At 42.8% G+C, this 17,068-nt stretch overlaps 1 protein-coding gene across 5 annotated transcripts in view; it reads right to left on the bottom strand.

Annotated features, from left to right (window-relative positions):
• Positions 1–7,634: 7,634 nt before the first annotated feature.
• The window catches only part of FAT1 (FAT atypical cadherin 1), a 121,714-nt gene continuing 112,280 nt past the window's right edge, over positions 7,635–17,068 (bottom strand). For 2 of the 5 annotated variants that reach the window (XM_084758651.1, XM_084758652.1), the window contains exons 25-29: positions 16,435–17,066; positions 15,254–15,391; positions 12,487–12,546; positions 10,315–10,350; positions 7,635–9,086 (exon numbers count right to left, since the gene is read on the bottom strand). In XM_084758651.1, the coding sequence (XP_084614777.1) occupies positions 8,458–9,086; positions 10,315–10,350; positions 12,487–12,546; positions 15,254–15,391; positions 16,435–17,066 (1,495 nt within the window). In that variant the 3' untranslated portion in view covers positions 7,635–8,457. Of the gene's footprint in view, positions 9,087–10,314; positions 10,351–12,486; positions 12,547–14,435; positions 14,489–15,253; positions 15,392–16,434; positions 17,067–17,068 lie in introns of all 5 variants that reach the window. The other 3 variants (XR_014774855.1, XM_084758653.1, XM_084758654.1) reach the window with 3 other exon arrangements.

Genomic DNA, 17,068 nt, shown 5'->3' with positions numbered 1-17,068 from the left:
CACCTTAATCTCAACACTCAGGAGGCAGAGGAAGGCAGAGCTCTGAGTTTCAGGCAGCTTGATCTACAGAATAACTGTCAGGACAGTCAGGGCTACCCAGAGAGGCCCTGCTTCAAAATAAAACAAAACAGTAGCAACAAAACCAACAACCCCAGAGTCCTTTGGGTACACGCACAGGAAAGGTATAGCTGAGTCATACGGCAGTTCTAGTCTTAGCTTTTTGAGAGACTTCCATGTTCATTTCTATAAGGGATGTACCCATTTATCCTCTTCCTAACAATGGCTTTTTCTTTCTAGTATCTTCATCAGTATTTGTTTTCATTTGTTTTCTTGATGTTGTTCATTCTCACAGGGGTGAGATGGAATCTCAACATAGTTTTACTTTGTATCTTTCTGATGTGTTGAAGACAATTTCTATGTGTTAGTAGCTTTCTATTGGGTAAGATTTGATTCATGGTCACTTTATTTACCAAGAGGAACGTTTGCTGTTCATGAGGCTTATGGATATGGCTTTATGTTGCCCATGTTACCTTATAACAGAACACCTGTTTTAAAGTGCACATCTATCAGGAAGACACAATGGAAAAGGACACTCTCTTCAATGAGTGACATCAAGAAGGCTGAATTCCTGCTGTACCTTCATCTTATACCATGCACAAAAATAATTCAAAAGAGATGAAAAACCCAAGTGTTCACCCTGAAACCATGAGGCCTCTACAAGAGAGTGTGACAGAGAATCTCACTGACACTAACATTGGTAATTTTTTAAAAAAAGATGAGTCTGACAAGTCTAAGAAAATTAAAATCTGATGAATCTTACGTAACTGTCTTTGAGTTGAAACTGTAAAAATGGGGTGTGAAAAAGGACAGTTGGCTTCATGCCATCTCACTTGAAGGTTCACAGTTCACATCCTACATATGGAGTCTGAGCTTGTGAATATATATGTCAGTCAACAGCTATCTTAGGGGTTACTCCTTCAGAGAGCTGTTTTTTAAGTTTTGACACATAAGTCAGAAAAATTTAGTTCACTATCAAAGAATTAAAAATTGAATCTTGGGTGGTAACCACAATGTGAAAGTGATGTCATGCAATAAACAGTATATATGGTTTTGCTTTGTTTGGTTTGAGACAGCATCTGGCAAAGTAGCATTGGTAGGCCAATCCGCGTTGGAGACAATACTGGCCTGGAATTTGCTTCCGTTCTCTTGCCTCTTCATCTGCAGTGCGAGGATGACACGTATGTGCTACTTTGCCTGACCTCCAGTGTGATTTGCAGAACCCAGTATTCGTAATGGTGGGAGCTGACAGTACAGCAGGGGCATCATCTGCTGAGCCGTGCATTCCTTTGTATGTGCATTTAAAAGTTGTTATATATACGCAGATATAAAGGTCAGGGGACAAGTCATGGGCTTTCTCCTTCTACTGTGTAGGTTCTGGGGTGGCAGGGAGGTGGGGTGTCAAACTCAGGTCATGAGCCTCAGCAGCAACCTCCTCTGGCCAGCCCTATCAGTGTATTTCAATGAATCTGTTATGAAAGGAATCCTCATGAAACCATTCTTTTAGAGGACTTTTTTTAAAAACAGCATTCAGAAGGAGAATCTTTGTTTCAGAGATCTGAAGTTTACAACTCAATCTGAAAAAAAAAACCAACAACAAACAAACCACTGGTTGCAAATGCTTATGAGTTATAGCTATTGACGACTTTAACCTCAAGGAAATGGCCATAGTAGTGGTTCAAATTGGATAAGAAGCCAAGGAAGAGAGGAAAGGAAATCATGGGTAAGAGGGAGGAAACAGGGGACAACAGTGATGTCCCCAGGAAACTGTCGGGGTGTCATCAGGAAGCTGTGCCAGCTGCAGGGTATGCTGGAGCGAGCTAGAAGGGAAGACAGCACTTGAACTCAGCCCTTGTACCAGAAGGCAACTCAAGACAGCTAAGCACCTTGTAGGCCCCATTTTGTTTGTTTGTTTGTTGATTTTATTTTATTTGGGGTTCCTTATTGTCTCTACCTTCCTTCCAACCCCCCAGCCTTCGGTAGGACAGAAAAAAAGCTTAGAAGGGAAAGAGAACCAAGGTCTCTTCAGACTTAGTTCCAGCTGGTTAGGGCCATCTCGTTCTTTGGGAAAATACCGATCTCCATTGTCAGGACTTCTAGCAGAACTTCTTCTTTCTCCATCTGTCTCCTTGTAGAAGCTGAGAGAAGTAAGATGGTTACTAGAGGGTGAAGGATGTGAGGGAGAGGAGAGGTTGGAGGTCAAAGGGCACAGAGTTCCATGCGTACAGCTTGAGTAGAACTAGAGCTCTAAGTACAGCATGAAGACTCCAGCTGTGAGCTACTTTCCTCTCGCTGTGGTAAAACACCTGAGGCAACATATGGAGGAAAAAGTTTATGTTGGGCTTACGATTGTAGAGGGAGGGATCCATAATGGCAGGGAGGCACGGCAGGAAGCTGAACGGCCACAAGTCCAAGCACAAACATGAAGCAGAGAGAGTGACTTGGAAGGGAGGCCGGGCTATAAAGTTTTCAAAGCCCCACTACCAGCAATAGACTGTCTCCAAGACTCCACCCCCTAAACCTCTGCAAACAGCACAACCGGAGTGTTCAGATACATGAGGCCGTGGACGACATTTCTCATTCAATTTACCAAAATAAGACATCTGCCAACAGAGTAAAATGTAGCTACTGTTTATTCATTTATTGACTCTCTCTTGCTCTGTAGCCCAAACTGGCCTGGAACTCACGACTCTCTTCCATGTGCTGGGAGTACAGTCTTGTGCTACCAATGCCTAGGTCTCAGTACTTTTCTAATGTATACACACACACACACACACACACACACACACACACACACACACACACATACACAGCACCCTAGTAATATTTGTGAGATGATAGGGTCAATATGAATTCTCTTGACTACTAAGCAATCATTTTACTATGTGTAGCAAAACATGATGGATTATATAAATAAATATAGATATCTATGGATATAATTAGAAAAAGAATACAAGAACCCAATTTGAAAAAAAAATAGCAACACCAATCACAAAAACTAGAATAACACGTAACTATGTATCAAGCAGTTCTGACATGCAGGTAGGTTAACACTGCGGATTTGAAAAAAGTAGAACTGCGCTCCTAAGTGTTTGACTGGAGGTCAGCACAAACTCAGGAGAGGTGCGTTCTTGCATCCAAATTATTGGTTAGAGCCCATAAACAGTAAAATGAATTGAAGTAATAGTCATTAGGTACGTTGACAAGTCTATCTTATCCCCTTGAGATAATTGGATAATGGCTACGATGTAGAAAAATAGCTCCTACTTATCATCTCTTCCTCATACACGAACACTATTAGCTCTTTACAAGATATATTGGGTCTGATGACATTTCATTGAAATATATCATGTTTCTCCCTCCGGGGTGCAGCATCATTTGGGAAGGCAGCCTCTTTCATGTCCACCCAGCACAACAAGGGCCTAAGAGTTCATAAGGGTTGGGATTTTCTTGGAAAAAAAAAAAAGCTCTCCATTTTTATTCAATTCAAGTGGTACGTTCTGTTCACGGCAGAGGCTGTAAACTGCTGGTGAGGAAATTAAATTCTGACAAACAACTCTCCCCTCAGCTGGTGCACTAATTGAAATTGAACCTAATGTCTTTGCTGAAGAGCAATCAGAAAGTACATAGAATGAATCTGCAATAGAGAAAACAGCCCACAGTGACCTTCAGAGTTCCCCACTAGTCTCGGTAGACTGAATCCAGCAGACAGATCCTTCCCCATTGCCAGCCAGTGAGGGGAGAGACTGTAGTTCACAGGCTACCATTAGCTAAAACCAGGTGGACTAGAGAGTCAGGATAACTCGATTAGGCCTCGTGGATGACAAGCTCCAAACCTACCTTTACACAAGTTCCTGAAAATGGAATCAAAATCGAAGCTAAGGTCACAACGATGACTCATTTCCTCTCTAGATTTTATTTTATTTTATTTTATTTTATTTTTTTTTTTTGGTTTTTCGAGACAGGGTCTCTCTGTGTAGCCTTAGCTGCCCTGGACTCGCTTTGTAGACCAGGCTGGCCTCAAACTCACAGTGATCCGCCTGCCTCTGCCTCCCGAGTGCTGGGATTAAAGGCTTGCGCCACCACGCCTGGCTTAGATTTTATTTTCATTGAAATAAATTCTCTTAATTTTTTTTTCCCCAGTAGGGGAATGGGGGATTGTTCTGAGTTCTCAGACAAGCCTGTTGCAGAGGTTTTGTCCTGCTGGCCCCGCTGGGGCTGCTCTCACGATGCAAACAAAAGGGAGAAAGTATTATCACAGTAGAGACCACAGGGGTCAAAGAATTGGCAGCAGGGTGTCTGTGGAAGCTCTCGCTGTGCACTATGGGAATCCCAGCATCTCCTGTGATAAGCAATGTTCTAGAAAGAAAAGATCCACTGTAGTGGATGACCACGGTTGTTGTTTTGATCCCAAGTGTGGGGTAGGGAAAGGACATGTGAGAGAACAGGTGATATTCATCCACTAGAAGACGAACCGCCTCACGCGGGGGCTTGGTGTTTGCCAGCTGAATCAAATCTTAGTACAGACTCTGAGAGGAAAGGAGGTATAGGCATTAAAGAACCTCAAATAAAGTAGGTATGGAAAAGGATACGTATCTCCTCTCGACAGTTGAAGGCAGGCTAGCATCAGGTCAGGAAATGAACAAGCAGGAGGGGTCAATCGGTACCCAGCACCTTGTCTGAGTCCGTAATGTTCCACAGTGAACGGGGGTGGGCACCAGGAGCAAGCAGCATCAAAGGCGGGAAGGGGTAATGGCTCTAGGAATGTAACTCATTCGGTTAGAGTGCTGACCTAGCATGTGTGAAGTTCTGGGACTGGAACCCAGAATGGCATAAATCGGGTATGGTGGCATATGCTTGTAACTCTACCACTTGGGAGGTGGGGGCGGGAAGGTCAGATATATGCCTAAAACAGGAGGCAGGGCTTTTTGGGTCTTGGCATTGTTTGGCTATTCAGTCGTCCCACTTCAAGACGCTCCTAGAGAGAACCACTCCAGTGAAAGCTTCAAGGCTCCAGGCTCCACCTCAGCTCCAGGTTCCAGCAGCAACTCTGGCTGAATTGCTGGTCTGCTGAAATCCTGCCGACTACACCAGGGGAACCGGGAATGTTCCCAGGAACGAGTCCAAAAAGGTCTACTTCTCCTGTTCCCATTAATTTGTTTTCTCTCCTCTCTAGGGTAGGTGGGTTGGAAAGGAGGTATAGGCATTAAAGGACCTCAAATAAAGTAGGTTTGGAAAAGGTGGAAGCCCACAATCCACATTTCAAGAAGCTGGTCCTGAAGAAGCAAAAATTAAAGCTGGAACTGCAATAAGGAAATGAAAAATGTCTTAAAAGAAGCAGAGAGGGTCAACAATTACGTTTTTGAAAAAGAACTACTTTGCAGCTCCCTAAGTTAGTATTTGAAAAATACTCTTTGAGGTGAGCAAGCAGGATGCAAGGCTTTACACAAGTACTGATTTCGGTGGACCAGGCTTCAGAGCTTCCTCACTTAAGACACACACACGCAAACGGCACCTGCTCCTGCATGACGGGCTGATTCCGAATAGATCCAAGCCACTTATTTTTCTAAACTAAAAAAAAAGAACAGTAATTATAGAATAGCAGCTCTCAAACGGGCCAATTTTATTCCTGAAATCTTTGTAAAATGCCCAAGAGGTTGTCACTCCTACCCGTCCATTTCCAATCCCGCCTACTGAAGTGATAAACAGGAAGAAACCAGGAACATCCATGTCAACCCGAGGACAAAGTATTCCTGATTGAAACTAAGTAGTGCATGATGTTTCCACTGACTTTCTCTCTAAAGCCATTTCTTTATTTTTTTCTTTATTTTTGTATTGTACCTATTTTTGAAACTTGTGCTAACTCATTTAAATATATTTATTAATATATTGATATTATATCGCAGCCACCGCGGCATTCCACAAAGAGACCACCTCCATTTTACGACTTCATTCAAATAACAGCTTGCCTTCTCAAAGTGCCAGGTCTCTTCTTCCCTCACAGACACGTAACTTTCCAAATCAAAATCTGTCATCTTAATACGCATTGCTCTATACACTGTTTTCTATTTTACTGGTTGGTCCCCACTTTCCCCACCACAGCGTATGTGCCCCAAGAAGGCAGAGAATTTTGCCAACCTGTGCACTGTATGGAAATATATATATATTATATATAATATCAATATATTAATAAATATATTTAAATGAGTTATCACAAGTTTCAAAATTAGGTAAAAGAAAAAGTAAAGAAATGGCTTAAGAGAGTCAGTGGAAACATCATGTACTACTTAGTTTCAGTCAGGAATACTTCCATAAACTAAATAAATAATATAAACACTGTGTGTGGATGTGGTGGTGTGAACAGGAATGGCCCCCACAGACTCAAATGCTTGAATGTTTGGCTCATAGGGAACGGCACTACTGGGAAGCGTGTCACTGTGATGGCGGACTTTGAGGTCTCATATATGCTCCACTAGTGTGACACAGACCCCTGCTGCTGCCTGCAGATCAAGACGTAGAACTCTCAGTTCCGTCTCCAGCACCATGTTTGCCACTTGTCACCATGGCTTTTGCCATGATGGTTACAGACTAAACCTCTGTACTGTGGCCAGCCCCAATTAAATGTTACCCTTTATAAGACTTGCCCTGATCGTGGGGTCCCCTCACAGCAATGGCAACCCTAACTAAGTGAATGGATTCATCCAAAGACGGCAGTGTAAATAAGGGTACCAAGAGTGTAGAGTGTCAGCAGGCACATTACCAGACCTCGAAAATTCAGGAGAATGCTGAGAAGAGTTCAAAGGGTTGTATGTCACAGTATCAGAGTGCATGGGACAGACGGCTACTGTTACATGTTAGCTGTCTGCTGTTTTAAACTGCGTGAGTATGTACACACACACACACACACACACACACACACACACACACAATTTGACAAAGATGTTTATCACACAGAATACAAAGTGAACATCTTTCAAAAGTTCTAAGGCAGTGGTTCCCAACCTGTGAGTTATGACCTCTTTGGCAAACCTCTATCTCCAAAAATATTTACGTTTGCATTTTAACCATAGAAAGATAAGTGGAAAATATCTTTAGGTTTCATATTAACTCATATAAAAGCATAAGTTTATGACAATGGTGAGAAAAATGTTTCATAAAGTGATTTTTCATATGGGATCTTCACAAAGGTTTTTTAAAAGTATTTTCAAATTATGTCTAGTAAGTATTAATTAAAAATATATAAGGAGAGAATTTTCTTGGCTAAGATACACACACCACACACACACACACACACACACACACCCTTGTAATTGATGTTTTACAAATGGGCATGTTTGATGTTTGTAGGCAACTATAATCCCAGCACTAGCGAAGCTGGGCTAGAACTTAAAGACCATGCAGAGGCTCATTAAAATAACTTACTGGCCATATACTGCCACCTAGTGGCTAAATATATAAGTATGGCCTGGTCTGGCTTTTCTAACTGGGATATGACTTTGCATCTATACTGATCCCTCTATTTCAATTTACAGGGTGAATCATGCACAGCAATACAAATGCAGAAGAAAACCAGGCAGTAAAGCTAAAGTATTTTATTAATAATTTATTGTCAGTAAGAAAGGCTGGCTAATGATAGTTTTCAGTAAAAACCTTTACAAGACCATTGCATCACAAATATACAGACACTATAAAAACTGTGTCGTGGTGGTTTTGGTTCTAAACAGGTATGCAGAAGGTCCCCTTTACACTTTCCAATAATGAAAAATGTTTATAATGCTAATAGAGCAACCCATTTAAGACACGTCCAGTAACAGGTCTTCCTCACCCTATCTGTACAGCTAGAAGTCAATGACTGGACCGAAATGTGTTAATGAAATGTACTTCAGTGGGAAAGAACAGAGTGGAACCCTGGTTACATCAGAAAGTCAGGGTGCTAGGCAATGACACTAACACCACCCAAATCCAGCAGAAAACAAATGCACAATGCGTCCTGGAAACCTAGTTAAATCTATCAAAAAAAAAAAAAAATCAAATCTGTACATAAAATTTACACACACACACACAAAAAGCAAAATTAAAATAACCAAATCTATATAAATATATGAATCATGCTAACAGGATGACAGGACCGATTTCTGTTTTCCATTATTTCAGACAGAGACACATCTAAATACGAAAAGTTGTTCAAGATGGCACAGGCGATGAAAACCCCGCCAATCACAGTCGGTTAGGACACTGGAAATGGCTAAAAAACATGTCAAGAGGCGTGTGACTCCGTGCAGCCACGCCCACTGCGGCTCGCATAAGACTGCTGCGAAGAACAGTGCTGCGGATATCACCGATATACCACCATCTCTAGGTCCACTAAAGTCCAGGCACTTTGGGGGAGGAGTTTGAGCGTCACACTTCCGTATGTTGTTGGGAATCTAGCGGAGGAATCGTCACCTCGTCAAAGTGGCCGTCATCTCCACTTTCATAGTCACTCATCATGACCTCAGACTCCACTTCACAGCACGCTGACACGTCGGAGCAGGAGGCTGTGGAGGCGTACACAGACATGGGCATGTTTTCTATGGTGGGGGCTTCGAAGTTTCTTTGATACCCTGGAGGGTAGGGGGCGTAGGGCTCTTTACAGGTACTGTTCTCCCCAGTGCCTTCCTTCTGAGGTTCCGACATATCGACGGGGTAGAAATTGGGCAAATACTGATTCAGGTTGAACCTCTGCCGACTTCTGGAGGCAGACCCCAAGCTACCTGCTGCAGGCATGTCTCTGGGTGGGTGTATGGACTCAAACTGGTCGCCGAACTCTGGAGGCAATGGCGGCAGCTCGTCAGGCGCGGGGAAGTCCTCCGGTGGGGGTGGGAAGTCACTTTCAATGTCATAACCCCCGGGGTAATAGTCAGTGTCAATGGCGTTGGGATCTGCGGAGTAGAGGGGCGTGTGCTCGTCAATAACCTCGTAGTTGGGGAACTCCTGTATGTCTGGCAGAGGAAGGCTCGGCATCCAGTCTGACGTATCCCAGTGGTACCCTTGGTGGAAAAGGAAACAAGATTTCAGTTTGTTTCTCTTAGCTTCTGTGCCTCCAGGAAAGAGCTCAGTGTACCAGACACAGAAGAAGTACGTGTGCATTCATTCCAAGCTCAGGACTCTGCAGGCCCTTTGCCTTCTGCCTTGAAGACCCAGCCCCGCCCCGACACAGTGACCGTTTCCGGAATGTGAACTTGCGGTTTTAGTACATATCTGACATTCAAGGCAACAGAAGCAGCCGGAGCATGTGACACACACATGCAGTTCTCTACCAACACCCTAACCACTCTTCAACCTCGCTTCCGTAACGGCTGACCCTGCTCGGTAAGAAGGTGGTATAGGAAGTTAGTAAGGCTTTCAAAGCAAAGGTCTCTACTGGGGGGAAATTTGCATACATCCTTGGGCTCTGTGCTGCCTGTCATCAAAACAAAACAAAACAAAACAAAAAAAAACTAATCAAGGCGAATCTATAAATAATAATACAGCCTTTAACTAAAATGTGAAATTCAGTAGTAAAGATAACAGTACTAGTTACATTGGTTTTATTAGCCATAAATAGAATAGTGAATTATTTTACTATAGGTTAGGCATCAAACCCATGTCCCTAAATCAAACAAAATATAACCCAAAGTAAGTGTTTTTTAAAAAACAAACAAACAAAAAAAAAAAACCCGTTTGTGACAGGCTATAACAACCAATCTTTGTTAGCATTTAAAATAACTACGGGGGCTGGAGAGATGGCTCAGAGTTTAAGAGCACTGTCTGCTCTTCCAGAGGTCCTGAGCTCAATTCCCAGCAACCACATGGTGGTTCATAACCATCTATAATGAGATCTGATGCCCTCTTCTGGTAGGCAGATGCACATACAGGCAGAACATTGTATACATTTTACATAAATAAATCTTAAAAAACAAAACAAACAAACAAAACAAAAAAACTAAGGGCCCTTCTGGACAGCAGGAAAATACCACTTTTTTTTTTTTTTTAAGAAAACTAAGCCCTAACTTCTTAAGGGTAGATGTTTATTTTTTTCTTCTTAGGATTTAAAAAAAAAAAAATTCTCTTGACAGCTGAGAAAAGGTTAGGCAATCCATCTTACAAGGCAGTGCACAACCACGGGCTTAGTTACTGCTGCAGCATCAAGCACCCAAGTGAAGCAAGTCGGCCTTGGTCAGTGTTTCCCAATGAATTTTAGTGGTTATTAATGCACAGCTGGCATGCATAAGTCACCTCTTGGTTTGCTGAGGTCAGGAGCAGCCAAAGATTCTTTTGGTGGCAGAGTAGAAAGAAAAGAAAACATTGATAATTAAAATAGATAGACGGCTGAAACGGCAACACAGATAAGCACATGGTACAATACAGTGTGTTTGTATAGGCCCTGGGCAGCCAGACACGCTGTCTTTACCTCCTTCTCCCTAAATGAGCGCAAAATGAGAAATTCATGTTGTACAAACTAAACGGGATGTGGAAACAAAAACAGAGATGAGCGACAATAACCTAGAGACTGCTACAAATCCTAGAAGTAGAACTTTCTTTGGGAAGTTATAAACTACAGGCACGAAGGCAAAATATATTGATTGGCTACTCAGGTCATAATCGAAAAACATAAGAAGCCACACAATGTACGTACACGGCATCGCACATCAGAACCTCCAAGAGTGTAAGTTCAGAGAAACTGATGTTAAATGCCCGAAAGTTGACCATCTCCCAAAATCGTATTCACTTTCACTATGATATATATATACTGTTAACCTTTCCTCTGTGAGCTCTTTAATTCGCTGCATTTATTGCTCGGCCTTTTCCCATCAATTGTAAACTATACTCTCTCTCCCAGGGAGCACATTTCACACAGAACTCTGGCCCCGAGCCCTTGGAAGTAAGTAGAAAAATCTCAGGACCATGGGGTGCTTAGCCTGGCCGAGTTTCAGACTGGTGCTCCATAAGAAATGAAGGGGGGAAAAAATCCCACATGTAATTGTGACAATTACACAGGACAATGTGGGTCATTTGTGACCCTTCAGGTAAGTCGTCACCCCTGTAAGAACGGTGGGCCTGGTGGAACTGCGGCCTCTTTGCTACACAGAGGTCATGCTTTCCGCGCACTCCAGAGTGCTCTTGACAACTACAGCTATGAACTAATTTTGACAAATTAATAGTTGATTGACGTCTCTGGTAGGAGTTTAAATAAAAGTGGAAAAAGAAAGATGGTCCAAAAATATGAATAGAAGGAGTATTTAGGAAAAGTATCTATGGAGTTTCCACTCATCTGCTCTAATGTAGTATACTCCTTTATAAATGCCGGCTGGCAACCTTTGTTGTAGACTAAGCATTGGTAACCTGTTAAACTTATGTGGGCTTCCAACTTTAAATTCATTTTAGATAAGAAAAAACAAAGAATCTACAGAAATTACATCGAGGAGACTGTTTAAATTTCTGCTTCTTTAAACTACCAATATTTAAAATATTAGAAGGTCCTCCTGTTTCAACCAAAATTGGGTAGACAAAATACAGATAATGTTGTGATTCACAAAGTGAAAACACAGTACTTTTAACGAAAACAGACCAAGTCCCTTAGGAACTCTTACTGTTGATGGCACACTTGCCCTGCTAGCCTCCCTCTTCCACCTAGATGGTGCTTACTGATGTATCCTTGCCGGAAAGCCCCAAGTGTTTACTGCTAATGATGTCTGAACAGTTTGTCTTTTTTCCATTTTCATGTGTGTGGGGTAGGTGCAGATGAACATGTGTGTGCACGTGGAGGCCCACTGTGGATGTCGGGTCTCATGCTCGGTTTCTCCTTCACCTTAAGCAGGTCTCTCACCAAACCCCAGAGCCTGCTTATAGTCTTAGAGCCAGCTTACTCTGAGGATTCCCTGGTCCTGCCTTCCAAGGTAGGAATTACCAGCAGGCCTAAAGCCTGTCTTCATTACATGGGTCCTGGGGATTTGGACTTTGGTCCTCACACCTGTGTGCCAAGCACTTGACCCACTGGGCCGTCTTTCTCACCCTGTATGTGTGCTCTTGAGGCTCTATACAAGTCATTCCCAAGCAGTGACTTTGACATCAGGAAATTTCTAGATCTAAATCAACTGGAAACTTACTTTAAAAAAAAAAAAGAAAGTTCTCAGGCCCAATACAGGCCTACTTAGTCAGAAACTGGTGACTGGGAACCAGACCCCTAAGTCCTCAGCAGCCCATCCGTAATAGTTCAAACAAGTAACAAAAAGACACACCGTACAATTTTCACAACGCACTTAAGACTGTGAACACAAACTTCCCAAAATGAAAGCCACCAAACCATCCCAAAGCATGAGCTATTTTCATAACAGGACAATAGGCAGAAGGACACCACCCCACTGACAGTCACCGCAAACCACAGACACAAAACACAAACACTTATACCTTCTTTATTCACCGTGTCAACGACAGCGTTGACAAGGTGTATGACAGTCACTATGGAAGCTTGCAAAAAGGCACAAAAGGAGCCAATTAGGAAAATCCTTAGTAGAAAACAGTGCATCAAATAAAATGAAATCCCTCAATTTAATGCAATCTCTCCCCCTAATTTAAAAATGTGAAATGAATGCTTTGATACCACTAGATAATAATAAATGACCCCTGCACTGCTTCCACTAGTTACAGGACTCAGGACATTTCTAACCAAGCTATAGGCTTGGCATTATTAGTCAAGTGAATCAAACAACCACGGTTTAGTAAGAGTTCTATACAATTATAATTATGAATTATACTAGGAGGAAAAAAAATTCAGATTTACGTCTCCTGGACAAGGATTATAAATTCAGCCCCGTTGCTTTTAGTTCTTTCTCATCTCACAGATGCTATGTAGATTCCTTTTTCATTTGTGGAAGACTATTTTAAAGTAGCAAATGTCAACATAAGTGTTCATGAAAGCAGTGGGTACATTCTATCCGTGGGATCTATTGACTATCTGACCTAATACAAACAAGCGTCCTGCTGTCATTAAGGCGCCTATGAGGGACAGGTGGGGAGGTTTTCCTCAATTAGCTGGGCGGCCTGAGTGGACTGGAGGGGCCTGTAGAAGGGAGGTGCCGCAGCCTTGCCTGGAGCAGGTACTGCGTGGGGGGCGAAACGAACTGTGAAGGCTGAAGCCTTAACTACCGAGAAGACGAACGCCGTCCAGGCACTGGAGAGACAAGGAAGCCAAGGCTTTCCACTGATATCTGGACATAGTGAACTCCTGAACTACAGAAGTGCACAAGAACTCTGTGTTCTCTGGAGCCACCAAGTGTGTAGTTAGCTAGTAAAAAGGGTTCGAAAACTACTGCTGACATGTTCAGTGCAGACTCGGGGGGCTCAGGCTTGAACTTCATGACTAAATAGGATGGGCTGACGCAATGACTAACACCAGCAGCCCTGGGCAGGTGCTCCCTCGCGCTGTTAGGGTCTGAAAACTTAACTATCGTAACTAGTCTCACAATGACTTTTCAAAAGCACCTGAATACTGTTAAGAATGGGGTTTTGACGAAAACGACAAAAAACCAGAAAATACTGACAAGATTCTCATATGTTATCTTTGACAGCATTTTAGGGCCAAAAGCATAAATCTCGTAAGCTCCCAATATAAACTTTTTAGAACTGAAGCTAATGAAAGAAATAACCGTGGCTTGTTCCAGATGGTTTAATAAGCAGTAATACACCCATATTCTCCACCCAAGGATAAGAGTGTGATTTATTTATTTATTTGTTTGTTTGTTTATTTATTTATAATTTTCTTTTGTTTTTCGAGACAGGGTCTCTGTGTAGCCTTGGCTATCCTGGACTCACTTTATAAACCAGGCTGGCCTTGAACTCACAGTGATCCACCTGCCTCTGCCTCCCGAGTGCTGGGATTAAAGGCATGCACCACCACACCCGGCTTAAGAGTGTTTGAAATCTTTAAAGAACAGAACATACTTATACCCGTCTTTAATGAGGAAAAGGGCTCTGCAAAGTTTTAGTAGATAAGTGGACCCCGGAACCCATAGCTGTGATTGATTATAAATTATATTTCTCTGGTCACAGACTATGTGATTTTTTTTTAGCAGCACTCGTTATTAGCAATTGTCTTCTTTCCAATGGTAAAATATTCTTAGTATGCAAACACACTGCCTTTTTCACAGGAAGAAAAATTAAAATGGAGCCTACGCTTTCTGAGATTCAGTCATTTCTAGTAGATAACCACTATCGCCTTGCTGATCATTTCCTGTCCGCGGGCCAATACAGCGAAGCTGTCTACCAGTGCACTCCACCCTGAGGAAACCAGACAAACACAACTGGCGCCATAGACCCCACTGCCAAACCTTCTTCATTAGAAACATAATCCGACTTACTAGCCATCTCTTAAACTCTGCTCTCAGTCAGTACGCTCTGATCCAAATGGGAGCTGGGGCAGCAGTGGGTTGGGGGAAGAGACAAATAAAACCTTGTAATACCAAAGGTGTGACTGCAAGTGAACATTTCAGACTTCCACACATCTTTTCTTGGAGGGTGCATATATGTGCGTGTGCAATGCATGTTCAGAAAAACTGTTAAAGAGATCTTGAAAAGAGAAAACAATGAAGCTTCCATAACACTCACTCATGAAAAAAATATAAGAGCAGCAAAACAGGTGAAATTAACTATGTTTTTTCTTTCCTATTGCTATAGTTAAAATAGCTCTTCATTAAGAACATTGGCTTGGGGGCTGGACAGATGGCTCAGCGGTTAAGAGCACTGACTGCTCTTCCAGAAGTCATGAGTTCAATTCCCAGCAACCACATGGTGGCTCACAACCATCCACAATGAGATCTGGTGCCCTCTTCTGGCCTGCAGTACATGCAGGCATAATACTGTCTACATAATAAATAAATAAATATTAAACAACAACAACAAAAAAAAAGAACATTGGTTTGTTTCACGATACTAGGGATCGAACCCAGGCCCCTGTGCATGCTAGGCAAGTTCTCTATGACTGACCTAACTTGAAATATTTTCCCCAGTGTAGGCTCATGCAAGTATTTACACTGTATTGTACACTTACGCCAAGGGAAACATGGGACATTTTCATTCTTAACTAGGGGACCAGATCCATCTACAACCCTACACAACTGAACAGCATCCGCAGCATTTCAAAGTGGCCACAGCGCAGCGCATCAGCGCCAACACTCACCATTGTCATCACAGGACTCTGACTGGAAGGAGCTGAGGGACTGCACCTCGGACAGGCTCTCCCGGGCGCTGTATGGCTGGGAGGGCTTTTCCTCCAGCGGCTTCTTGGAAAGGCAAGGATCGAGATCCACCACTTTGGCTGAAAGGAAGAGATGGCAGGTACGCAAGTGAGTTTCAAGTTCCCCTGGCTCACAGTTACACACTGTAAGAAAGAACCCGGGCTGCGCTCAGCACATGAGCTGCAGAACGAGAAGAGAGAGCTAGAGAGGCATCCTAGGAACAAAACTACAAAAAGGCTTGCACATATCCTCAAAGGACTCAACAAACTAGAATTTCTCCATAAAGAAGCCTATAAAGGATAACTGGTGATAAGCCATAGGCACCTTTGAGCCCAGTGCTGGGGGAGTTAGAGGCCAGCCTGGTCTACAAAGTGAGTCCAGGACAGCCAGGGTTATCACATAGAGAAGCCCCATCTTGAAAAACCAAAGGAGGGGAAAATATATATATATATATATATATATATATATATATATATCGTAAGTTAAAATCCATCTTAAATGGTATATGTAGCTTTTCCTAAAGCTTCAGGTATATGCTAAGCCATGCAAACAAAAATTACACATATGTACTCTGCTACCTTGTCTGCGTACTAATCATAATATCAACAACAACAACAACAGCAACAATAATAAATATTAGTGCGGCTGGAGAGTTGGCTCAGAGGTTAAGAGCATTGACTGCCATTCCAGAGGTCCTGAGTTCAATTCCCAGAAACCATATGATGGCTCATAACCATCTATAATTAGATCTGATGCCATCTTCTGGCCTACAAGTATACATGCAGGCAGAGCAATACATACATAATACAATCTTTTAAAAATTAGTACATAATTTTATTATTTCATGTTATGATACAACAGCCCAAATCATAGTTGAGGATGTGTATCAGTAGCAAAAGTGAAACGATCATTCCAGAATATTATTTAGAACACAATTAAATCTAATTTATTAAAATAACTCCAAGCTCCCTATTCCCAGCCAGCAACTGTAATAGCCAAATGAGTTTTCACGATCATATCAGATCATAAACGTTATCATCCATCCCATAAACCACTACATCAGACCCAGGAACCTCAACGCCATCCCAGTGGCATTTTGGGGATATAGAAAATGTGCCCTTACCATCATAGTCAAAGTCCCAGCTAGGCTTCTGTATGGAGTCGCTGTCTGAAGGAGAGTTGGAAGGTGGCGGTGGAGGCAAGTTCGGAGCCACACTGCACACGGCCACGGCTTTTCGGTGTCCATGCATAGACTCGGGGTTAAAAGTACTGAATTCTGGGTGCTCGGGGATAGCTGAGCCTTCAAATGAACTCCTGTCGAGGTTGTTTCTAGAGTCACTTGGAATGCTTGGAGTGTAGGAAATAGGACGGACAGGCACCTGGGGTGGTATGTCAGAGTAGATGTTCTTGTTCAGCTTAGAGTCAAAATAAGGTCTCTGCAAGAAGGCCGTGCTTGGTCCCAAACGCTTGTCTTCAGGCTCAGCCTGGTGTTTCTTCTTCCGACTGATCATCTTCCGGCAGAGGACAAACACCACCACCAGCAAGAATATCCCAGCTATGAACACAACAATTCCTATTCCTTCGGCCAGCCCGATATTCCACGGAGTGGACACGTAGTGGTTGGGAGTGGCGTCCTCGCAGTGCTTGCCTCTGTACTCGTTGCTGCAGTTACAGTGATAGGAGCCGTGGGTGTTCTCGCAGAGGGCCCCATTCCGACAAGGGTTCCCAGCGCATTCGTCAATGTCACTCTGACATCT

Source organism: Acomys minous (assembly GCF_964271855.1).
Source record: "Acomys minous genome assembly, chromosome: 15".
NCBI lineage: Eukaryota > Metazoa > Chordata > Mammalia > Rodentia > Muridae > Acomys > Acomys minous.
The sequence above is the reverse complement of the archived record's forward strand: the minus strand, read 5'-3'. Positions and strand labels throughout refer to the sequence as shown.